Source organism: Staurois parvus, unplaced genomic scaffold (genome assembly GCF_062004578.1).
Source record: "Staurois parvus isolate SC_StPar_1 unplaced genomic scaffold, SC_StPar_1.0 ptg002374l, whole genome shotgun sequence".
In the NCBI taxonomy this organism is placed as follows: domain Eukaryota; kingdom Metazoa; phylum Chordata; class Amphibia; order Anura; family Ranidae; genus Staurois; species Staurois parvus.
In genome coordinates this window covers 76,245-101,503 of record NW_028320170.1, presented here as the reverse complement: position 1 = coordinate 101,503, position 25,259 = coordinate 76,245, and the positions used below count along the sequence as shown (strand labels likewise).

The 25,259-nt window shown below is 53.7% G+C and overlaps 1 protein-coding gene across 1 annotated transcript; it reads left to right on the top strand.

The window, feature by feature from the left end:
• The first annotated feature begins 69 nt into the window (after nucleotides 1–69).
• LOC149431152 (uncharacterized) lies at nucleotides 70–20,852 on the top strand. The gene is made up of 4 exons (XM_089665858.1): nucleotides 70–154; nucleotides 4,392–4,518; nucleotides 7,113–7,226; nucleotides 14,369–20,852. Exons 1-4 carry the CDS (start codon nucleotides 137–139, stop codon nucleotides 20,605–20,607), a joined length of 6,498 nt encoding a protein of 2,165 aa, XP_089521984.1. The 5' UTR covers nucleotides 70–136; the 3' UTR covers nucleotides 20,608–20,852.
• Nucleotides 20,853–25,259: the final 4,407 nt, after the last annotated feature.

The window sequence follows — 25,259 nt, the reverse complement described above, 5'->3', positions numbered from 1 at the left end:
CACAGCTCTCAGTACCGGAAGTGCTCTGCCAAGACAGTGTCGGCCGGCAGTCACGTGACCCCGCCCCTCTTCCGGTCTCAGGCAGTCACGTGACCTGCGGCCTCCACCACCAGAGGATCCCGGAGACAGCAGGAGGATGGAGGGGCCCTCCGGGGTGAGTGAGGGGGAGGGGTGTGTGTACAGGGGGCATGGCAACGCTGCAGACCATCACTCCCCCTGTATTCACAGCACCCTGCAGACCATCACTCCCCCTGTATACACAGCACTCTGCAGACCATCGCTCCCCCTGTATACACAACACCCTGCAGACCATCACTCCTCCTGTATACACAGCACTCTGCAGACCATCACTCCCCCTGTATACACAGCACTCTGCAGACCATCACTCCTCCTGTATACACAGCACTCTGCAGACCATCACTCCCCCTGTATACACAGCACTCTGCAGACCATCACTCCTCCTGTATACACAGCACTCTGCAGACCATCACTCCCCCTGTATACACAACACCCTGCAGACCATCACTCCCCCTGTATACACAACACTCTGCAGACCATCACTCCCCCTGTATACACAGCACTCTGCAGACCATCACTCCCCCTGTATACACAGCACTCTGCAGACCATCACTCCCCCTGTATACACAGCACTCTGCAGACCATCACTCCTCCTGTATACACAGCACTCTGCAGACCATCACTCCCCCTGTATACACAACACCCTGCAGACCATCACTCCCCCTGTATACACAACACTCTGCAGACCATCACTCCCCCTGTATACACAGCACTCTGCAGACCATCACTCCCCCTGTATACACAGCACTCTGCAGACCATCACTCCCCCTGTATACACAACACTCTGCAGACCATCACTCCCCCTGTATACACAGCACTCTGCAGACCATCACTCCCCCTGTATACACAACACTCTGCAGACCATCACTCCCCCTGTATACACAGCACTCTGCAGACCATCACTCCCCCTGTATACACAACACTCTGCAGACCATCACTCCCCCTGTATACACAACACTCTGCAGACCATCACTCCTGTATACACAGCACTCTGCAGACCATCACTCCCCCTGTATACACAACACTCTGCAGACCATCACTCCTCCTGTAAACACAGCACAACAGTCTGCAGACCATCACACCCCTTTATACACAGTGCAATGCTCTGCATAACATATTTCCTTTCTATATGCAATATGCAACAGTCTGCAGCATATCACACCTTTTGTATATCGGCAGTAAAGTACTCTGCAGAACAATATCCACAGTATAACACTGCAGAGCATTACACCCTCTATACACTCTGCAGAGCTTCACACCTATATCCACTGTACAACAGGGCAGGGTCCCCTCCCTGTATATAGATGGTGTAATACTCTGCAGGGTCCTCTCCCTGTATACAGGCAGTGTAATACTCTGCAGGGTCCCCTCCCTGTATACAGACGGTGTAATACTCTGCAGGGTCCTCTCCCTGTGTACAGACGGTGTAATACTCTGCAGGGTCCTCTCCCTGTGTACAGACGGTGTAATACTCTGCAGGGTCCTCTCCCTGTATACAGACGGTGTAATACTCTGCAGGGTCCTCTCCCTGTATACAGGCGGTGTGATACTCTGCAGGGTCCTCTCCCTGTATGCAGGCGGTGTAATACTCTGCAGGGTCCTCTCCCTGTATACAGGCGGTGTAATACTCTGCAGGGTCCTCTCCCTGTATACAGACGGTGTAATACTCTGCAGGGTCCTCTCCCTGTATACAGGCGGTGTAATGCTCTGCAGGGTCCTCTCCCTGTATACAGGCGGTGTAATGCTCTGCAGGGTCCTCTCCCTGTATACAGGCGGTGTAATGCTCTGCAGGGTCCACTCCCTGTATACAGGCGGTGTAATGCTCTGCAGGGTCCTCTCCCTGTATACAGGCGGTGTAATGCTCTGCAGGGTCCTCTCCCTGTATACAGGCGGTGTAATACTCTGCAGGGTCCTCTCCCTGTATACAGGCGGTGTAATACTCTGCAGGGTCCTCTCCCTGTATACAGGCGGTGTAATACTCTGCAGGGTCCTCTCCCTGTATACAGGCGGTGTAATACTCTGCAGGGTCCTCTCCCTGTATACAGGCGGTGTGATACTCTGCAGGGTCCTCTCCCTGTATACAGGCGGTGTGATACTCTGCAGGGTCCTCTCCCTGTATACAGACGGTGTGATACTCTGCAGGGTCCTCTCCCTTTATACAGACGGTGTGATACTCTGCAGGGTCCTCTCTCTGTATACAGACGGTGTGATACTCTGCAGGGTCCTCTCTCTGTATACAGACGGTGTGATACTCTGCAGGGTCCTCTCTCTGTATACAGACATTGTAATACTCGGTACACAACTGTCAGGTATGGTCCAGGTCACTCTGTACTGTTGCAGTGGTTGCCCTGTGGTGGAATGCTCTGCGGGCATTTCTGAAGCGGCATCACAAGGGGTCTCAGAAGTCAGCCCCTCCCTCTGCAGCTTCAAGCAGTCCTGCTGCCAGAGGGGTGTGTGTGTGTGGGGGGGTGTCAGTCTCAGCCCCACCCGCAGCCCCCTGTAGTGCTCTCAGCCCCACCCACAGCCCCCTGTAGTGCTCTCAGCCCCACCCGCAGCCCCCTGTAGTGCTCCTAGCCCCACCCACAACCCCCTGTAGTGCTCCTAGCCCCACCCACAGCCCCCTGTAGTGCTCCTAGCCCCACCCGCAGCCCCCTGTAGTGCTCCTAGCCCCACCCGCAGCCCCCTGTAGTGCTCCTAGCCCCACCCGCAGCCCCCTGTAGTGCTCCTAGCCCCACCCGCAGCCCCCTGTAGTGCTCCTAGCCCCACCCGCAGCCCCCTGTAGTGCTCTCAGCCCCACCCGCAGCCCCCTGTAGTGCTCTCAGCCCCACCCGCAGCCCCCTGTAGTGCTCTCAGCCCCACCCGCAGCCCCCTGTAGTGCTCCCAGCCCCACCCACAGCCCCCTGTAGTGCTCCCAGCCCCACCCACAGCCCCCTGTAGTGCTCCCAGCCCCACCCGCAGCCCCCTGTAGTGCTCCCAGCCCCACCCGCAGCCCCCTGTAGTGCTCCCAGCCCCACCCGCAGCCCCCTGTAGTGTTCTCAGCCCCACCCACAACCCCCTGTAGTGCTCTCAGCCCCCTGTAGTGCTCCCAGCCCCACCCACGGCCCCCTGTAGTGCTCCCAGCCCCACCCGCGGCCCCCTGTAGTGCTCCCAGCCCCACCCGCGGCCCCCTGTAGTGCTCCCAGCCCCGCCCGCGGCCCCCTGTAGTGCTCCCAGCGCCGCCCGCGGCCCCCTGTAGTGCTCCCAGCCCCGCCCGCGGCCCCCTGTAGTGCTCCCAGCCCCGCCCGCGGCCCCCTGTAGTGCTCCCAGCCCCGCCCGCGGCCCCCTGTAGTGCTCCCAGCCCCGCCCGCGGCCCCCTGTAGTGCTCCTAGCCCCGCCCGCAGCCCCCTGTAGTGCTCCCAGCCCCGCCCGCAGCCCCCTGTAGTGCTCCCAGCCCCGCCCGCAGCCCCCTGTAGTGCTCCCAGCCCCGCCCGGAGCCCCCTGTAGTGCTCTCAGCCCCGCCCGCAACCCCCTGTAGTGCTCTCAGCCCCGCCCGCAACCCCCTGTAGTGCTCTCAGCCCCATGTAGTGCTCCCTGCCGCACCCGCAGCCCCCTGTAGTGCTCTCAGCCCCACCCGCAGCCCCCTGTAGTGTTCCTAGCCCCACCCGGAGCCCCCTGTAGTGCTCCCAGCCCCACCCACAACCCCCTGTTGTGCTCCCAGCCCCACCCACAACCCCCTGTTGTGCTCTCAGTTCCACCCACAGCCCCCTGTAGTGCTCCCAGCCCCACCCACAGCCCCCTGTAGTGCTCCCAGCCCCACCCGCAGCCCCCTGTAGTGCTCCCAGCCCCACCCGCAGCCCCCTGTAGTGCTCCCAGCCCCACCCGCAGCCCCCTGTAGTGCTCTCATCCCCACCCGCAGCCCCCTGTAGTGCTCCTAGCCCCACCCACAACCCCCTGTAGTGCTCTCAGTTCCCCTGTAGTGCTCCCAGCCCCACCCACAGCCCCCTGTAGTGCTCTCATCCCCACCCGCAGCCCCCTGTAGTGCTCCTAGCCCCACCCGGAGCCCCCTGTAGTGCTCCCAGCCCCACCCACAACCCCCTGTAGTGCTCTCAGTTCCCCTGTAGTGCTCCCAGCCCCACCCACAGCCCCCTGTAGTGCTCTCAGCCCCACCCACAGCCCCCTGTAGTGCTCCTAGCCCCACCCACAGCCCCCTGTAGTGCTCCTAGCCCCACCCGCAGCCCCCTGTAGTGCTCCCAGCCCCACCCGCAGCCCCCTGTAGTTCTCGCCCCCTGCAGGTGACCTTTGATGATGATGCATTTGGGGTCCTCTATATGCAGGGTCAGGTGACCTTCGATGACGTGGCGGTGTATTTCACGGAGGAGGAATGGTGGAGTCTGGAGACGTGGCAGAAGGAGCTCTACAAGGAGGTCATGATGGACAATATTCGCAACCTGAGTTCTATCGGTGAGACCCCTCCCCCCCCGACCCCGGCCTCGAGATTTATATTTTCTTCCCATGATCCTTTGCACAGCAAAGAGTGGGAATGATCCTCCAGCATCCCCGCTTGTCACATTAAGGGTAACACTTGTGTTACCCTCTGAAGGATGATCTGTGCTGGATTGCTCTTCAGAAGGTGTGTAAGGCGATTATGTTGCCTCCTCCCTGTCCCTTCTAACCCCTTAAAACCAGCCCCACCATGCCACTACCCCCTGTACCGCATGCAGTTGCAGCGTGGGCTCATTCAGGTGAATGTAAACACACAATAAGTATGGTGAACCCACAGCTAACCAATGGGAACAAACATTGAGGAGGATGTAGTCACAGCTGACCAATGGGAACACACATTGAGGAGGATGTAGTCACAGCTGACCAATGGGAACACACATTGAGGAGGATGTAGTCACAGCTGACCAATGGGAACACACATTGAGGAGGATGTAGTCACAGCTGACCAATGGGAACACACATTGAGGAGGACTCACAGCTGGCCAATGGGAACACACATTGAGGAGGACTCACAGCTGGCCAATGGGAACACACATTGAGGAGGACTCACAGCTGGCCAATGGGAACACATTGAGGAGGACTCACAGCTGGCCAATTGAACACATTGAGGAGGACTCACAGCTGGCCAATGGGAACACACATTGAGGAGGACTCACATCTGGCTAATGGGAACACATTGAGGAGGACATACAGTTGGCCAATGGGAACACATATAGAGGAGGACTCACATCTGGCTAATGGGAACACATATAGAGGAGGGCCGACTCACAGCTGACCAATGGGAACACATTGAGGGGGCGAGACTCACAGCTAACCAATGGGAACACATATAGAGGAGGGCCAACTCGCAGCTGACCAATGGGAGCACACATAGAGGACAGACTCACAGCTGGCCAATGGGAACGCACATTGAGGACAGAGACACTCACACCTGACCAATGGGAACACACATTGAGGAGGATGTAGTCACAGCTGACCAATGGGAACACACATTGAGGAGGATGTAGTCACAGCTGACCAATGGGAACACACATTGAGGAGGATGTAGTCACAGCTGGCCAATGGGAACACATTGAGGAAGACTCACAGCTGGCCAATGGGAACACACATTGAGAACAGAGGGACTCACAGCTGACCAATGGGAACACACATAGAGGAGGGCCAACTTGCAGCTGACCAATGGGAACAAACATAAAGGAGGATAGACTCACAGCTGACCAATGGGAACACACATAGAGGAATACGGACTCACAGCTGACCAGTGGGAACACATTGGGAGGATGTAGTCACAGCTGACCAATGGGAACACACATTGGGAGGATGTAGTCACAGCTGACCAATGGGAACACACATTGAGGAGGATATAGTCACAGCTGACCAATGGGACTCACAGCTGACCAATAAAAACACGAGGAGGACATACTCACAGCAAACCAAATGGAGCACAGATTGAGCCGAACCTACTCACAGCTGGCCAATGGGAACACACATTGAGGAGGACTCACAGCTGGCCAATGGGAACGCACATTGAGGACTCACATCTGGCCAATGGGAACACACATTGAGGAGGACTCACAGCTGGCCAATGGGAACGCACATTGAGGACTCACATCTGGCCAATGGGAACACATTGAGGAGGACATACAGTTGGCCAATGGGAACACACATTGAGGACAGAGGGACTCACAGCTGACCAATGAGAACACATATAGAGGAGGGCCGACTCACAGCTGACCAATAGGAACACATTGAGGGGGCGAGACTCACAGCTAACCAATGGGAACACATATAGAGGAGGGCCAACTCGCAGCTGACCAATGGGAGCACACATAGAGGAGGACAGACTCACAGCTGGCCAATGGGAACGCACATTGAGGACAGAGACACTCACACCTGACCAATGGGAACACACATTGAGGAGGACAGACTCGCAACTGACCAATGGGATCTTATATTGAGGACAGAGACACTCACAACTGACCAATGGGAACACACATTGGGAGGATGTAGTCACAGCTGACCAATGGGAACACACATTGAGGAGGATGTAGTCACAGCTGACCAATGGGAACACACATTGAGGAGGATGTAGTCACAGCTCATTTCTCCGCCATCCCATTAGACTCGCATGCTCCTCCCTGCTGGCCACTGCTTTAGTTGTGAAATCTGATAATCAGTTGCTTGATTACACACTAATAAAGTGGTCAGCAGATTGCACAGTTACATTCTGCAGCACCCAATGGCCAGCAGGGAGGGACATGCATGTTTAAATGGATGCCAGGGATGTGTTTTTTATTCTACTGCTCAGGGCAGGGTGCTGGGTGTTTATAGGAGCCTACTGGCCCCTCCCACCCAGTTGTGGTGTCACTGAGTCTCAAAAGAGCTGTTTCTTAAAATGAGTTCCTATAATATAAAACGCCTGGCTTGTGTAAATAATCGTGTGTAGAGATTGGCTGGTGTGGGGGGGGGGGGGGGGTTGCTGCAGATTCTCATTGGTGGAGGGGTGCACACCGACATCCTTGTACAGCTCAGCTGTTCTCATTCTCCGGTAGATCCGACTGCGGTGAGACCAGAAGTCATCCTGAAATTCCTGATGGGGAGCGTCCTGTATGGGGAGTACGTGCCCAACGTGGGGTCCAGGAAGGAGAGCAGACGATCCACCGCCGGTAAGAAGACACATAATACTTCTCATCGTCTTCCATCACGCTGGGGATCCCCCACCAGGGACTGGGGAACCTTCCTCCTCATCATGGTCAGTACTGGTCAGTCAGCTTGTCCTACCCAGGCCATAGACAGGCAGATCTGGTGTGAGGGGAGATCTAGGAGAGAATTGTGTGTGAAAACAATCCCACCTCGCCCAACTGTGCGGCTTCTCTCCTCCCCCGCTTTCCTGGTCTCCTCCCCCACCTTCCTTCTCTCCTCCCCTGCCTTCCTTCTCTCCTCCCCTGCCTTCTCTCCTCCCCCGCTTTCCTTCTCTCCTTCCCCGCCTTCCTTCTCTCCTCCTCCCGCCTTCCTTCTCTCCTCCCCCCGCCTTCCTTCTCTCCTCCCCTGCCTTCCTTCTCTCCTCCTCCCGCCTTCCTTCTCTCCTCCTCCCGCCTTCCTTCTCTCCTCCCCTGCCTTCCTTCTCTCCTCCTCCCGCCTTCCTTCTCTCCTCCCCTGCCTTCCTTCTCTCCTCCTCCCGCCTTCCTTCTCTCCTCCTCCCGCCTTCCTTCTCTCCTCCCCCGCCTTCCTTCTCTCCTCCCCCGCCTTCCTTCTCCCCTCCCCCGCCTTCTCCCCTCCCCCGCTTTCCTTCTCTCCTTCCCCGCCTTCCTTCTCTCCTCCCCCACCTTCCTTCCCTCCTACCCCGCCTTCCTTCTCCCCTCCCCCGCCTTCCTTCTCCCCTCCCCCGCCTTCCTTCTCCCCTCCCTCCCGCCTTCCTTCTCCCCTCCCTCCCGCCTTCCTTCTCCCCTCCCTCCCGCCTTCCTTCTCTCCTCCCTCCCGCCTTCCTTCTCTCCTCCCTCCCGCCTTCCTTCTCTCCTCCCTTCCGCCTTCCTTCTCTCCTCCCCCCGCCTTCCTTCTCTCCTCCCCCGCCTTCCTTCTCTCCTCCCCCGCCTTCCTTCTCTCCTCCTCCCGCCTTCCTTCTCTCCTCCTCCCGCCTTCCTTCTCTCTTCCTCCTGCCTTCCTTCTCTCCTCCTCCCGCCTTCCTTCTCTCCTTCTCCTCCTCCCGCCTTCCTTCTCCTCCTGTCTTCCTTCTCTCCTCCCCCGCCTTCCTTCTCTCCTCCCCCGCCTTCCTTCTCTCCTCCTCCCGCCTTCCTTCTCTCCTCCTCCCGCCTTCCTTCTCTCCTCCCCCGCCTTCCTTCTCTCCTCCTCCCGCCTTCCTTCTCTCTTCCTCCCGCCTTCCTTCTCTCTTTCTCCCGCCTTCCTTCTTTCCTCCTCCCGCCTTCCTTCTCTCCTCCTCCCGCCTTCCTTCTCTCCTCCTCCCGCCTTCCTTCTCTCCTCCCCGCCTTCCTTCTCTCCTCCTCCCGCCTTCCGCCTTCCTTCTCCTCCTGTCTTCCTTCTCTCCTCCCCGCCTTCCTTCCCTCCCCCGCCTTCCTTCTCTCCTCCTCCCGCCTTCCTTCTCTCCTCCTCCCGCCTTCCTTCTCTCCTCCTCCCCGCCTTCCTTCTCTCCTCCCCGCCTTCCTTCTCTCCTCCCCGCCTTCCTTCTCTCCTCCTCCCGTCTTCCTTCTCTCCTTCTCCCGCCTTCCTTCTCTCCTCCTCCCGTCTTCCTTCTCTCCTTCTCCTCCTCCCGCCTTCCTTCTCCTTCTGTCTTCCTTCTCTCCTCCCCCGCCTTCCTTCTCTCCTCCTCCCGCCTTCCTTCTCTCCTCCTCCCGCCTTCCTTCTCTCCTCCCCCGCCTTCCTTCTCTCCTCCCCCGCCTTCCTTCTCTCCTCCCCCGCCTTCCTTCTCTCTTCCTCCCGCCTTCCTTCTCTCCTCCTCCCGCCTTCCTTCTCTCTTCCTCCCGCCTTCCTTCTCTCCTCCCCGCCTTCCTTCTCTCCTCCCCGCCTTCCTTCTCTCCTCCTCCCGTCTTCCTTCTCTCCTTCTCCCGCCTTCCTTCTCTCCTCCTCCCGCCTTCCTTCTCTCCTCCTCCCGTCTTCCTTCTCTCCTTCTCCTCCTCCCGCCTTCCTTCTCCTTCTGTCTTCCTTCTCTCCTCCTCCCGCCTTCCTTCTCTCCTCCTCCCGCCTTCCTTCTCTCCTCCCCCGCCTTCCTTCTCTCCTCCCCCGCCTTCCTTCTCTCCTCCCCCGCCTTCCTTCTCTCTTCCTCCCGCCTTCCTTCTCTCCTCCTCCCGCCTTCCTTCTCTCCTCCTCCCGCCTTCCTTCTCTCTTCCTCCCGCCTTCCTTCTCTCCTCCCCCGCCTTCCTTCTCTCCTCCTCCTGCCTTCCTTCTTCTCCCGTCGTCCTTCTCTCCTCCCACCTTCCCTTTCTTCTCCTACTGCCTTCCCTCCCTCCCCCATCATCCTTCCCTCCCTCCCCCCATCATCCTTCCCTTCTCTCCCTCCCATCATCCTTCCCTTCTCCCCCCCCCATCATCCTTCCCTCTCCTCCCCCCCCCATCATCCTTCCCTCTCCTCCCCCCCCCATCATCCTTCCCTCTCCTCCCCCCCCCATCATCCTTCCCTCTCCTCCCCCCCCCCCATCATCCTTCCCTCTCCTCCCCCCTCCATCATCCTTCCCTCTCCTCCCCCCCCCCATCATCCTTCCCTCTCCTCCCCCCCCCCCATCATCCTTCCCTCTCCTCCCCCCCCCCATCATCCTTCCCTCTCCTCCCCCCCCCCCATCATCCTTCCCTCTCCTCCCCCCCCATCATCCTTCCCTCTCCTCCCCCCCCCCCCCCCATCATCCTTCCCTCTCCTTCCCTCTCCTCCCCCCTCCCCCCCATCATCCTTCCCTCTCTCCCCCCTACCCCCCCTTCCCCCCCCCATCGTCCTTCCCCCCCCCCCCCCCATCGTCCTTCCCTTCTCTCCCCCCATCGTCCTTCCCTCTCTCTCCCCCCATCGTCCTTCCCTTCTCTCCCCCCATCGTCCTTCCCTCTCTCTCCCCCCATCGTCCTTCCCTCTCTCTCCCCCCATCGTCCTTCCCTTCTCTCCCCCCATCGTCCTTCCCTCTCTCTCCCCCCATCGTCCTTCCCTCTCTCTCCCCCCATCGTCCTTCCCTTCTCTCCCCCCATCGTCCTTCCCTCTCTCTCCCCCCATCGTCCTTCCCTCTCTCTCCCCCCATCGTCCTTCCCTTCTCTCCCCCCATCGTCCTTCCCTTCTTCCCCCCCCCATCCTTCCCTTCTCCCCCCCATCACCCTTCCCTTCTCCCCCCCATCACCCTTCCCTTCTCCCCCCCATCACCCTTCCCTTCTCCCCCCCCATCATCCTTCCCTTCTCTCTCCCCCCATCATCCTTCCATTCTCTCCCCCCATCATCCTTCCATTCTCTCCCCCCATCATCCTTCCCTTCTCCCCCCCATCACCCTTCCCTTCTCCCCCCCATCACCCTTCCCTTCTCCCCCCCATCACCCTTCCCTTCTCCCCCCCATCACCCTTCCCTTCTCCCCCCATCATCCTTCCCTTCTCTCCCCCCCGGGCTGTACGCCGTACACAGGACTCTGACCAGGACAGGAGCTCACGCTTCCATAGATGTGGTTTAAAGCTCCAACTTTCAAAGCCCAAAATCTGATATTTCTATAGAAAGCTCCTAGAGATTTGCGGTCTGTGGAGCCATCTGGGCGATAAAGAAAATCGTATGCAGAAAGGTGTAGGTGTCTACTGAGGATTTCTGGGGTTCAGGTTCTCCTGGGGAGAATGACATGCCTGTTGGTGTTCCTGCCTGTTCCACATATTCCTTGCATGCACTTTGTAAATTGTATTCTGGAGCTGCAGTCTGTATAGGCAGAGCATGGAGAGCCAACCGTCTATGTAACCCCTCGTGCTGGAATATGTTATTAAATGGCTCATCCTTCAACTCCATTGTTTGCTTCCAGGAAAGCAGTTTGTCATAATATTATAACATTTAACCCCAAAGACCTAAGTAAGGATGACAATGCTGCCTTTGTGCGCCCTATACACAGCGGCAATGTCATCACTCTGAATGCTCACTCTCACTGCAAACATGACAGCCTGCCATTACAAGCACAGAATCTCTCAGCACCTCCCTCTTAACTGCTTTAAGTGTTATATATATTTAAAAAAAACGCATCGCTGGCATCCCTTTAGACATGCATGCTCCTCCTTGCTGGCCACCAGGTGCTACAGACTTCAGCTGTGCAATCTGCTGATCCTTTTATTAGCGTGTAATCAAGCCACTAATTATCAAAATGCACAATTAACTTTCGCAGCGGCAGGTGGCCAGCAGGGAGCTGCATGCACATCTAAAGGGATGCCAGGGATGTGTTCTTTCATACACTGCTGAGGAACAGCAGTACAGCGGCTGACACAGCTCCAAAGGTCATGCTTACACGTGATGAAGCAAGAATGCTTAACTACCTGCCGACCGCAGATAGCCGAATGACGGCTGCACTGCGGCCGGCCAGTTCTGAGTGGACGTCATATACCGTCCTCCCAGAACGCGCTCTCCTGCGCGCCCCAGGGGGCGCGCACCCGGCGATCTCCGTGATCTGTGTCCTACGGACACAGCGGCCTTTTACCACGTGATCAGCCACGTCCAATGACACGCTGATCACAGGGAAATGCAAGTGCCGGTTCTCGGCTGCACTTTCCTCACGCTGTCAGATCGTGAGGAAAGTACTGCCGAGAACCGGCAGTTGTCAGAGCGGGGATCAGCACCGATCATCAGGGCACTGATGATCAGTGCCCTGATGATCGGTGCCCAGCAGTGCCACCCGCAAGTTCCGCCCACCTGTGCCCAGCAGTGCGCCCACTAGCTCCGCCCACCTGTGCCCAGCAGTGCACCCACCTGTGCCCACCCACCTGTGTCCACCTGTGCCCACCCACCTGTGCCACTCTGCAGTGCCACCCACCTGTGCCCACCCACCTGTGCCCACCAGTGCCACCCACCTGTGCCCACCCGCAAGTGCTGCCCACCAGTGCAGCCCAGCAGTGCTGCCAGTCAGTGCCACCAGTCAGTGCCCAGCAGCGATGCCAGTCAGTGCCCTCTATCAGTACCCATCATCAGTGTCAACTATCAGTGCCGCCTATCAGTGCTGCATATTAGTGCCACCTATCCGTGACACCTCATTAGTGCTGTCTATCAGTGCCCTTTAGTGCCGCCCATCAGTGCCGCCTCATCAACGCACATCAGTGAAGGAGACAAAATGCCTGTTTGAAAAATTTTATAATAGAAACAAAGAAACTTTTTTTTTTTTTTTTCAAATATTTTGCACTTTTTTTATTTATAGCGCAAAAAGTAAAGCGCCCAGCGGGGAGTAAATACCACCAAAAGAAAGCTCTATTTGTGATCAAAATGTCATATGGGTACAGTGTTGCATGACCGCGCAATTGTCAATCAAAGTGCGGCAGCGCTGAAAGCTGAAAATTGGCCTGGTAAGGAAGGGGGTTGAAGTGCCCGGTAGGCAGGAAGGGGGTTGAAGTGCCCTGTAGGCGGGAAGGGGGTAGAAGTATCCTGTAGGCAGGAAGGGGGTAGAAGTGCCCGGTAGGCAGGAAGGGGGTAGAAGTGCCCGGTAGGCAGGAAGGGGGTAGAAGTGCCCTGTAGGCAGGAAGGGGGTAGAAGTGTCCTGTAGGCAGGAAGGGGGTAGAAGTGTCCTGTAGGCAGGAAGGGGGTAGAAGTGTCCTGTAGGCAGGAAGGGGGTAGAAGTGTCCTGTAGGCAGGAAGGGGGTAGAAGTGTCCTGTAGGCAGGAAGGGGGTAGAAGTGCCCTGTAGGCAGGAAGGGGGTAGAAGTGCCCTGTAGGCAGGAAGGGGGTAGAAGTGCCCGGTAGGCAGGAAGGGGGTAGAAGTGTCCTGTAGGCAGGGAGGGGGTAGAAGTGTCCTGTAGGCAGGAAGGGGGTAGAAGTGCCCGGTAGGCAGGAAGGGGGTAGAAGTGCCCGGTAGGCAGGAAGGGGGTAGAAGTGCCCGGTAGGCAGGAAGGGGGTAGAAGTATCCGGTAGGCAGGAAGGGGGTAGAAGTGCCCGGTAGGCAGGAAGGGGGTAGAAGTGCCCGGTAGGCAGGAAGGGGGTAGAAGTGTCCTGTAGGCAGGAAGGGGGTAGAAGTGTCCGGTAGGCAGGAAGGGGGTAGAAGTGCCCGGTAGGCAGGAAGGGGGTAGAAGTGCCCGGTAGGCAGGAAGGGGGTAGAAGTGCCCGGTAGGCAGGAAGGGGGTAGAAGTGCCCGGTAGGCAGGAAGGGGGTAGAAGTGCCCTGTAGGCAGGAAGGGGGTAGAAGTGCCCGGTAGGCAGGAAGGGGGTAGAAGTGTCCGGTAGGCAGGAAGGGGGTAGAAGTGTCCGGTAGGCAAGGGGTTAAAGTGATGCTAAAGGCTTAAATAAAATAAATAAACATGGTATACTTTCCTGTTCCTTGCAATGGTTTTGCACAGAGCAGCCCGGATCCTCCACTTCTTCAGTCCCCCCGCCGGTGCTCCTGGCCCTCCTGTCGGGTGCTACCACAGCAAGCTGCTTGCTATGAGGGCACCCATGCAGGCACGTTCCCAAGCGGCTGCTCCGCGTCTCCATTCACAGACAGAGAGGAAGGAAACATATCACCAGCCCACCGAGGATCGCCAGTACGGGTCCAAATGTTTTAATGAACAATCACATAGTTGCAGCAAGGCAACGTTTCGGAGTCTCGCAGGACCCCTTCATCAGGCATGTGACAAATTGTGATAGAAACTGGAGAACATTCACACGCAGCCGCAGCTCAGCCCCGCCCACTCTCCTCATTGGCTCACTGGCTGTGATTGACAGCTGCGGGAACCATTGCCTCAGCCAATGAGGAGAGGGAGTCCCGGGATTGCTGAGACTCCAGTGCACATCGCTGGATGGAGAGGGGGCTGAGGTGAGTATTGGGGGGGGGCTGCACAGAGCGGGTTTTTTATCTTCATGCATAGAATACATGACGGTAAGAGGCCTTGAACCTTTACAACCGCTTTGATGGCAGAGAAAGCTCTGCACTCCTCCCAAGTGCCCTCAACCCTGATGTAAGCTGTGGGCTGGCTCTTGGGAGGAGCTATGCCACTATCAAAATGCCTTGATAGGCGGGTGTCAGTGGGTGTTCCTAGGCGGACGGAGTAAACCATTTCAGTCCATGGGGGGGGGGGGAAGCCGGTACACCAAGAATGAAGGGAAGGTCAGATTTAATATTCCTCACTTCCTGTACTATTAATCTGTAACTATATATTTTTTTTTTTTTGTCTTGGTTTCCGCAGAAAAAACTTTGTTTCAGTCTCTGGTCGGCATGGGGACTCGCGCAGCACAAAGCGCAACCGAGAAACCCAAAGAAGTTAGGATTCAAAATATGCAGATCAAGTCCAAGTCCACCCTGGAAATCCTCACCGATTTCACCTTACAGCTTCACGGCCTAAAAATGGAAGAGCCTTGTAACCAGAACATTACCGCGGACGATGTCTCGGGGCCGTGCCGTGAGCCGGTTAGGTCTTGTAAGACCGTGAAGCGCGGTGGACCAGCTGTGAAGCGTAAGCCAGTGGTGTGCAGTGAACCAACTGTCAACCCTCAACCAGTGGTGTGCCCTCAGCCAGTGGAGTGCAGTGAGCCACCTGTAAGTCTCTGCCGTCAGACAAGAAAGTGCAGTGAGCCACCTGTAAGTCCCTGCCCGCAGCCAGTGGTGTCCAATGGCCCAGCTGATTGCCTTCAGCCAGTGGAGTGCAGTGAGTCGCCTATAAGTCCCTGCCCTCAGCCAGTGTTGCTAGCGAAGCCAATTGAAGGAATAAGTCCCCGACCTCGGCCAGTGGCGTTAATTAAGTCAACTGTGTGCCCCCAACCAGGGGTGTGCAGTGACCCAGCTGATTGCCTTCAGCCAATGGAGTGCAGTGAGCCACCTGTAAGCCCCTGCCTTCAGCCAGTGGCATTAATTAGGTTGACTGTATTCCCTCAGCCAGTGGAGTGCAGTGAGCCGGATACATGCCATGAACCAGTGACGTGCCTTGAAGTAGCTGTATGCCCCTCGCAGACTGAGAACACTGAAGGGGGGGAGCTCCACAAGCCCATGGAAAACGGTGAGCCAGTCGAGTGCAGCAATCAAGCTGAATGCCCACCACCAGATCATCCTGAGTTGGAAGGGCACCATGAGCCAGAGAAGAGCCCAGAGCCAAACGACTCCCCCAAAACTATAGAGGCCAATAAACCCATCACAGATGAGCCAGACTCTGGAGAAAAGCTTTACATCTGCGCCAGTTGTGGCGAAACCTTCGACGTGTGGAAATTTCTGGTTCGACATTTCATCATTCATGGTGGGATGAGACCTTACAAGTGCCCTGACTGTGACAAATCCTTCACATACCCGTCCAAGCTGGTCACTCACCGGAAAACCCACACCAAGCCAAAGTCTTACTCGTGTGCCGAGTGCGACAAGCGTTTCACACACCAATCCAACCTTCTCATCCACCAGAAGACTCACTGTGGACAGAAGCCACACGTTTGCCAAGACTGTGGAAAGTCCTTCATGTACCCCTCTAAGCTGCTCACCCACCAGAAAACCCATTCTGGAAATAAGCCTCACCATTGCCCCGACTGCGGTAAAAGCTTTATCTACCGGTGTATGCTCCTCGCGCACCAGGAAACTCACAATGGTCAGAAACCGTTCCAGTGCTCGGTGTGCGAAAAAGGCTTCCCTCGGAAATCCTCCCTGATAATTCACATGAGGAGACACACTGGAGAACGTCCCTACCAATGCCACATTTGCAGTAGGGGCTTTGTAGAACACGCCAAGCTGCGGAGGCACATCAGAGTTCACACGGGAGAAAAACCCTTCCATTGCCCTGTCTGCGGCAAGAGCTTCAATGACTCTTCGACTCTGAATCGTCACAAGCGCGTGCACTTTCCATCGGTCGATGGCAAACAGGACATTATAGATCCGGCTAGTCAATACACTGACACCCAGAAGTATGAGCTCAGTTCTTTGGACACCACTCAACACAGGGAACTTCATGGAGAACCAGAGCTGACATATTCTCATATTGCTCAACATATTAAATCTGAGCCAGAGGAGATGATGGACCTTAATCTATGGCAGGAACCTCACATTGGGCACCAACCTAAAAATTTAGAACTGCGCCAGCATCCAGAGCCCCTGAATGATCACCGCCTGAAACCCTGGCAACATCCAGAACCCCAATATGAACAAGTGGAACATTCAGACTTCCTTCAACATCTGGAGCCCCAAAATGAATATCCGTTAAAATTTTCTGCCTTTCGTCCACATATAAAAACTAAAAACAAAGGGGTATTGGTCTATGACAACCACATGAACTCCATGCAACATCCAGAACCCCGAATAGGCCAACAGGTGAAACCTTCAGCCCTCCATCAACATCCAGAACCCCGAATAGGCCAACAGGTGAAACCTTCAGCCCTCCATCAACATCCAGAACCCCGAATAGGCCAACAGGTGAAACCTTCAGCCCTCCATCAACATCCAGAACCCCGAATCGGCCAACAAGTGAAACCTTCAGCCCTCCATCAACATCCACAACCCCGAAAAGAGCAACAGGTCAAAAAGTCAGACTTTTGTCAACATCTGGAGCCCCAGAATAAATACCAGCTAAAGTTTTCAGACCTTGGTACTCACAGAAAAACAGAAAACGAAGAGGTGTTCGTGTACCAGAAACACATGAAATCAGTGCAACATCCAGAACCCATAAATGAACGACAGGCGAAACATTCAGACCTCAATCAACATCCAGAACCGATAAATGAACGACAGTTGAAACATTCAGTCCTCTGCCAATATCCAGAACCCCATAACAAACACCATCTAAAATTTTTAGACCTTGGTCCACATATAAAAAAAGAGAATGAAGAGGTAATAATCTATGACATACACATGAAATCACAGCAACATCTGGAACCCCGACATGAACAACAAGTGGAACATTCAGACGTCCTTCGACATCTGCAACCCCAAAAAGAACACCAGCTGAAATTTTCAGGCCTTGGTCCACACATAAGAACTGAGAATGAAGAGGTTTTAGCCTACAACAAACACATGAAATCAACGCAACATCCGGAACCCAGAAATGAACGACAGGTTAAACATTCAGAACCCTGTCAACATCTGGAACCCCAAAATAAACACCATCTAACATTTTCAGACCTTGGTCCAATCATTAAAAAAGGGAATGAAGAGGTATTCATTTATGACAAACACATGAAATCACAGCAACATCTGGAACCCCGGCAGGAACAACAGGTGAAACATTCAGACCTCCGTCAACATCTGGCACCCCAACTTGAACAACAGGTGAAACATTCAAACCTCTGTCAACATGTGGAACCTCAAAATGAACACAAGGTGCAACATTCAGACCTTCGTAAACACCCAGAACCCCAGAATGAACAACAGGTGAAGCATCCAGACCTTCGTCAACATCTGGAACCCCAGAATGAACAATGGCTGACAATTTCAGACTTTGGTCTAGGCATAAAAACTGAGAATGAAGAGGTATTAGTCTGCGACAAACACATGAAGTCAATTCAACATCTGGAACCCAGAAATGAAAGACAGGTAAAAAATGCAGATCCCCGTCAACATCTGGAACCCCAAAATGTGCAGCATTCTGTCTTCCGTCAACATCCAGAACCCCAGAATAAACACCATCTGAAATTTTCAGACCTCAGTCCACACATAAAAACTGAGAATGAAGAGGTATTAGTCTACGACAAACATGTCAAATCACCAGAACCCAGAATTGAACGACAGGTGAAACATTCAGATCTTCATCATCCAAAACCTCAAAATGAACATGAGGTGAAACACTCAGTCTTTTGTCAACACCCAGAACCCCAGAAAGAACACCAACTGAAATTTTCAGACCTTGGTCCACACATAAAAACTGGAAATGATAAGGTATTGGTCTACGATAAGCACATGAACTCACAACATTGCTCAGAACCCCGTAATGAACGACAGGGGAAACATTCAGACCTCTGTCAACCTATGAAACACCAGAATGAACACCAGCTGAAATTTCCAGTTCTACACGTAAAATGTGAGAATGAAGAGGTATTAGTATATGACAAACATCTGCAATCACAGCAACGTGTGGAACCCCGTAAGGAACAGCATGTAAAACTTTTGGACCTCCTTCAACATCAAGAACCCCAGAATGAACATCAAGCGAAATTTTCAGACCTTGGTCCACATATAAAAACTGAGAATGAAGAGGTGTTCCTCTATGCTCAACACCTGAAATCACAGCAAAGTCTGGAACCCCGTAAGGAACAGCAAGTGAAACATTTAGACCTCCTTCAACACCGAGAACCCCAACATGAACCACAGGTGAAATGTTCAGACCTCCTTCAACATCTGGAACCCCAGAGTGAACACCAACTGAAATTTCCAGACCTTGTTCCACATATAAAAACTGAAAATGATAAGGCATTCATCTATGGTAAACACATGAATTCACAGCAACGTCCAGAACCCCGAAATGAACAGGTGAAACATTCAGACCTCCGTCAACGTCTGGAACCCCAACATGAACGAAAGGTGAAACATTCAGACCTCGGTCAACGTCTGGAACCCCAACATGAACGACAAGTGAAACATTCAGGCCTCCATCAACATCTGCAACCCCAACATGAACGACAAGTGAAACATTCAGACTTCCATCAACATCTGGAACCCCAACATGAACAACAAGTGAAACATTCAGACCTCCAACTTCTGGAACCCCAACATGAACGACCGGTGAAAAATTCAGACCTCCGTCAACATCTGGAATCCCAACATGAACGGCCGGTGAAAAATTCAGACCTACGTCAACATCTGGAATCCCAGCATGAACGACCGGTGAAACATTCAGATCTCCTTCAACATCTGGAACTCCAACATGAACGACCGGTGAAACATTCAGATCTCCTTCAACATCTGGAACCCCAACATGAACGACCGGTGAAAAATTCAGACCTCCTTCAACATCTGGAACTCCAGAATGAACATCAACTGAAATTTTCAGACCGTGGTCCACGCGTAAAAGCCGAAAATGAAGAGGTTTTAGTCCACAACAAACACATGAAATCACTGCAACATCCGGAACCCAGCAATGAACGGCAGGTGAAATCTCCAGAACTACGTCAACCTCTGAAACACCAGAATGAACACCATCTAAACTTTCCAGACCTCAATCCACACATTAAAACTGAGAATGAAGAGGTATTGGTCTATGACAAACACCTGAAATCACAGCAACATCTGGAACCCCGTAAAAAACAGCAAGCGAGACATTCGGACCTCCTCCAACATCGAGAACCTCAGAATGAACGCCAACTGAAATTTTCAGACCTCGCTCCACATATAAAAACTGGAAATGATAAGATGTTTCTCTATGACAAACCTGTGGATTCACAGCAACGTCCAGAACCCCGTAATCAACAACACGTGAAACATTCATCCCTCCGTCAACCTCTTAAACACCAGAATGAACTCCAGATGAAATTTCCAGACCTTGCTCCACAGATAAAAACTGAGAACGAAGAGTTATTAGCCTGTGACAAACACCTGAAATCACAGCAACGTCCGGAACACCGGAAGGAACAGCCAGTGAAACATTCCGACCTCCTTCAGCATCGAGAACCCCAGAAAAAACACCAGCTGAAATTTTCAGACCTCGCTCCACAAATAAAAACTGAGAATGAAGAGGTATTGGTCTACGACAAACACGTGACATCACGGCAAGAACACACAATGAAGTCTCCAGGTGGTTTCCAATGCGTTGAGACCGAGGATGAAATTGTGATTAAATACCCGGGAAGAAGCCTGCGCATGAACGCACAGCCAAAGGAGGAAGTGTTGAAGTGGTCGGTCAATAGCCAAAAAGTGGACAACGAGAATGAACTTGTGTTGGAATGTCCAGTCCCCGTGCAAGAGGTAGAACCACAGAGCAAACAAGTGTTAAAGTGGACAGTCAACAACCAACAAGTGGGAGTTCAGGGGGAACCTGCGTTGAAATGTTCGGATAAACCTTCAGAACCATGTAATGATCAGGTGCTGAAGTGGACCGTCGACAACCAACGAGTGGAAACCTTGAGCGAACACATGTTGAAACGATCGCAGATGGAAACTGAGAACGAATACAAGTTGAAGTGCTTGGACTGTGGCCTGGTCTGTCAGTCCCTGTCACAGTTCATCAAACACAGAAGCGTCCATAGGATTAAAAAGACAAGACTGTCCAACTTTGACGTCCACTCACCGTTGCTAGTCCCTATATCCGAGAAATCGAGTGAGCCCAGCAGCATGTGCCGGGACATTGTACTGAAAAACTTGGCCCTCATCACTGCTAAAAACACGACTAGTGTCCATGATTTCAACATGACCGAGAATGGAGGCAAGGTGGTGGTTAGTCTCCAGGCCTTTCCACACGTTACCCCCGTAGCAGATACAAATAATATACAAGTTGGAAGTGAAATTCAAGTAATACAGCTGGAATAAGTCTATATATTGTGTAAATAGAACAGTTTTTGTAGCAAACAGGGTGACTGTATGGAGAACCTCAAGACGTTTAGGGCCCTGGTCTCCTTACCATGGTCATGAACGTTGCCTTTGACACTGGGATTTATATGAAGACCCCTAAAGTCCAGCGTGATATCTCTGGAGAGTGACACTTCTTCCACTATAAGTAAACCTGATGTACATTCTGTGTATATGAATATCCTATTATAGGGTGGTGGAACATCGATGTCTTGCTGTTTGCTGTTCTCTATCCGCAACTAGTTTTGGTATTGCTAAGCAACATGCTGGTTGGGGCAAGTGGTCTGCACTACAGTCAGCGTGTATAAAGTAGAGGAAATTGCCATCCTGATCTAATATAGTTGTATGACCTTATAATATCTGCGTCTCACTTCTAAGTGTGGATTGTAAACCCAGCAATACTTAAGAAAACAAAATGGCAGTTGACTAGTGCAAACCGGTCTAAAGATGGTTTGTAATTAATCACTACATCGGTGAATGCAATATTATATTTATTTGATCTCGTCCAACAACGCCACCATCAGGCCCGCCCCGCAGGCCAGAGTACTTGGTGTCATTCTGGACTCCAACCTATCCTTCCAGCCCCAAGTCCAATCTTTAACAAACTCATGCAGATTCCGCCTCCACAACAAGCAGACTCCACCTCCGCAACATCGCCAAAATCCGCACGTTCCTAACCCCAGAAACCACTAAACAGCTCATCCACTCCCTCATCATATCACGACTCAACTACTGCAACTCCCTCCTCACTGGCCTGCCTCGCCACAGGCTATCCCCGCTTCAGTCCATCCTGAATACGGCAGCCAGACTCATCCACCTTACTAACCGCTCCGTTTCTGCCAATCCCTCCACTGGCCTCCACTCAATGTCCTCCACCCCCCCCCCTCTGCCAATCCCTCCACTGGCCTCCACTCAGTTTCCTCCACCCCTCTCTGCCAATCTCTCCACTGGCCTCCACCCCCCTCTGCCAATCCCTCCACTGGCCTCCACTCAGTGTCCTCCACCCCTCTCTGCCAATCCCTCCACTGGCCTCCACTCAGTGTCCTCCACCCCCCTCTGCCAATCCCTTCACTGGCCTCCATTCAGTGTCCTCCACCCCCCTCTGCCAATCCCTCCACTGGCCTCCACTCAGTGTCCTCCACCCCTCTCTGCCAATCCCTCCACTCAGTGTCCTCCACCCCCCTCTGCCAATCCCTCCACTGGCCTCCACCCCCCTCTGCCAATCCCTCCACTGGCCTCCACTCAGTGTCCTCCACCCCCCTCTGCCAATCCCTCCACTGGCTTCCGATTGCCCAACGGATCAAATTCAAAATCCTAACACTGACGTACAAAGCCGCCCACCATACTGCCCCGAACTACATCACTGACCTAATATCCAAGTACCGCCCAACACGCACACTCCGCTCCTCACAAGACCTCCTTCTCTCTAGTTCCCTGGTCTCCTCCTCCCATGCCCGCCTCCAGGATTGTCATCCATCCTCTGGAACTCCTTGCCCCAACCCCTCAGACTATCACCTACTCTCCTCTCCTTTAGGCGCACCCTGAAAACCCATCTCTTCAGGGAACCCCACCCCCTGCTAATTTGCCGACCTCCTCTACTCTTCCTACCACTCCATCCCCCACAGCTATCTCCTCCTGTGCCACCATCCCCCCCTCCTAGATTGTAAGCTCCAAGGATCAGGGCCCTCGATCCCCTCATGTTTTGCATTGTATTGGTATTGTTCTGTCACATGTTCTGTCCCCCTCTGTAATGTACAGAGCTGAGCGAACTATCGGCGCTTTATAAATACTGTATAATAATAATCTCATAGGTCGTAGAAAAGGTAGACATGGACACGGTGAACGTAATTCAATCAGGTTATAAAATCAAAGAATTAAAAATAAAAAACCGTTTGGTGTCTTCCATTTAGCTGTATGGGAAATAAATTATCAATATGAGGCTGTAAATATTCTTCTGGTTCATCAGGTGAAGTTTCCATACATAATGTGCTAATCCATTCGTTGGTTCCTCTATATCTGTCCCTTGTGGTGAACATCAAGGTATTATTTTTAATTCTTTGATTTTATAACCTGATTGAATGATGTTCACCTTTTCTACGATCTATGAGATCAAATAAATCTAATATTGCATTCAGCGATGTAGTGATCAATGACTCCGCAGAGGATTCATTACAAACCATCGTTAGGCAGGTTTGCGCTAGTCAACTGCCATTTTCTTATACTACAGGCAGACCTGGGGTCAAGGTTGATTTGGCATGGCAGCCAGTGAGACGGTATGCCCGATGGATTGACGCAGCAGGCATACAAGAACGAGCAACATTTGCATGCTTCTGCTGTGGTCGCTGATCATGTGACCGCTTCCAGAGCTGGTACTAAGGTGTAGAGCACGCATCCTCACGTATCTTCTGTTGTCCCGCGAATGAGCCACCTAGCTGATCCGAATGCAGAAGAGCCCTCGGTGACCTTGGTTAGCTGGAAAGTGCTTTAAGATACTCGTAGTAAAAATGATGCTTACTGCCCACCATGCTGACCAACAGCCGCACCCCTCTGTGTCAGTGAGGACAGGCGGCAGAGCTGAGTAATAGCCACACCCCTCAGTGCAAGTGAGGACAGGCGGCAGAGCTGAGTAATAGCCACACCCCTCAGTGCAAGTGAGGACAGGCTGCAGAGCTGAGTAACAGCCACACCCATCAGTGCAAGTGAGGACAGGCTGCAGAGCTGAGTACTAGCCACACCCCTCAGTGCAAGTGAGGACAGGCTGCAGAGCTGAGTACTAGCCACACCCCTCAGTGCAAGTGAGGACAGGCTGCAGAGCTGAGTACTAGCCACACCCCTCAGTGCAAGTGAGGACAGGCGGCAGAGCTGAGTAATAGCCACACCCCTCAGTGCAAGTGAGGACAGGCGGCAGAGCTGAGTAATAGCCACACCCCTCAGTGCAAGTGAGGACAGGCTGCAGAGCTGAGTAACAGCCACACCCCTCAGTGCAAGTGAGGACAGGCGGCAGAGCTGAGTAATAGCCACACCCCTCAGTGCAAGTGAGGACAGGCTGCAGAGCTGAGTAATAGCCACACCCCTCAGTGCAAGTGAGGACAGGCTGCAGAGCTGAGTAACAGCCACACCCCTCAGTGCAAGTGAGGACAGCCAGCAGAGCTGAGTAACAGCCACACCCCTCAGTGCAAGTGAGGACAGCCAGCAGAGCTGAGTAATAGCCACACCCATCAGTGCAAGTGAGGACAGCTGGCAGAGTTGAGTAATAGCCACACCCCTCACAGTGAGGACAGCCAGCAGAGCTAAGTAATAGCCACACCCCTCAGTGCAAGTGAGGACAATCAGCAAAGTTGAGTAACAGCCACACCCCCCAGTGCAAGTGAGGACAGCCAGCAGAGCTGAGTAATAGCCACACCCCCTAGTGCAAGTGAGGATGGCCAGTAGAGCTGAGTAACAGACATTTCCCAGTGGCACGTGAGGACAGCTAAGAAGAGCTACACCCCTTATGCAAATGAGGACAGGAAGCTGGGTTGAGTAGCAGCCACACCCATCATTTTGAGAATAGCCAGCAGAGCTGAGTAACAGCCACACCCCCCAGTGCAAGTGAGGACAGCCAGCAGAGTTGAGAAACAGCCACACTCCCTCAGTGCAAGTGAGAACAGCCAGCAGAGCTGAGTAACAGCCACACCCATCAATGCAAGTGAGGACAGCCAGCAGAGCTGAGTAATAGCCACACCCATCAGTGCAAATGAGGACAGCCAGTGGAGCTGAGTAACAGCCACACCCATCAATGCAAGTGAGGACAGCCAGCAGAGCTGAGTAATAGCAACACCCATCAGTGCAAGCGAAGACAGCCAGCGGAGCTGAGTGACAGCCACACCCTTCGGTGCAAGTGAGGACAGTCAGCAAAGTTGAGTAACAGCCACACCCCCTAGTACAAGTGAGGACAGCCAGCAGAGCTGAGTAATAGCCACACCCCCCAGTGCAAGTTTGGACGGCCAGCGGAGCTCAGTAACAGCCATTTCTCAGTGGCATGTGAGGACAGCTAGAAGAGCTAACAGCTACACCCCTTAACCTCTTGCCGTCCGCCTGCTGTTTATAAACGGCAGGGTGGTGGCAGTCCAGGGGTGGGTTGCGGTTCATAAACGGCACCCGCCTTTTCTAGCTGTACGCACTCCCTGGGAGCGCGCAGCACCGTGATCCGGTGCCCGCTGTGTCCTCCGGACACAGTGAAACACCGATCGTTGGACGGGACCTCTGTACGAGGTCCCGATCATGTGATTACTGATTGACGAATCAGTGATCACATGCAAAGTAGTAAGCAAGATGTCACTTCTGACATCATTGCTTACTATGTGTGAAATCTGTGAATGATCACCGAGATCACATGGTACAGGGCCATTCACAACAGCCTTGTACCATGTGACAAGCTGTGACCAATCACAGCTCACTCAGTACTTCTCAATGACTGCAAGAATGCAGCCAGAGAGAAGGAGAAATGATTGCTTTTACATCCTATATGGGTGTAAAAGCAATCAGTGTAAAAAAAAAAAAAAAAAAAAATCATCACCCCCCACAAGTAGTACAGTGTCACCATGGTGACACTACTGCTAGGGTGACAGTAT

Bases quoted from the DNA above. Each gene is read 5' to 3' on its own strand.
- LOC149431152 (XM_089665858.1), top strand. The intron at 4,519-7,112 runs GTGAGACCCCTC...ATTCTCCGGTAG, and splicing joins TCGCAACCTGAGTTCTATCG to ATCCGACTGCGGTGAGACCA. The intron at 7,227-14,368 runs GTAAGAAGACAC...TGGTTTCCGCAG, and splicing joins GAGCAGACGATCCACCGCCG to AAAAAACTTTGTTTCAGTCT.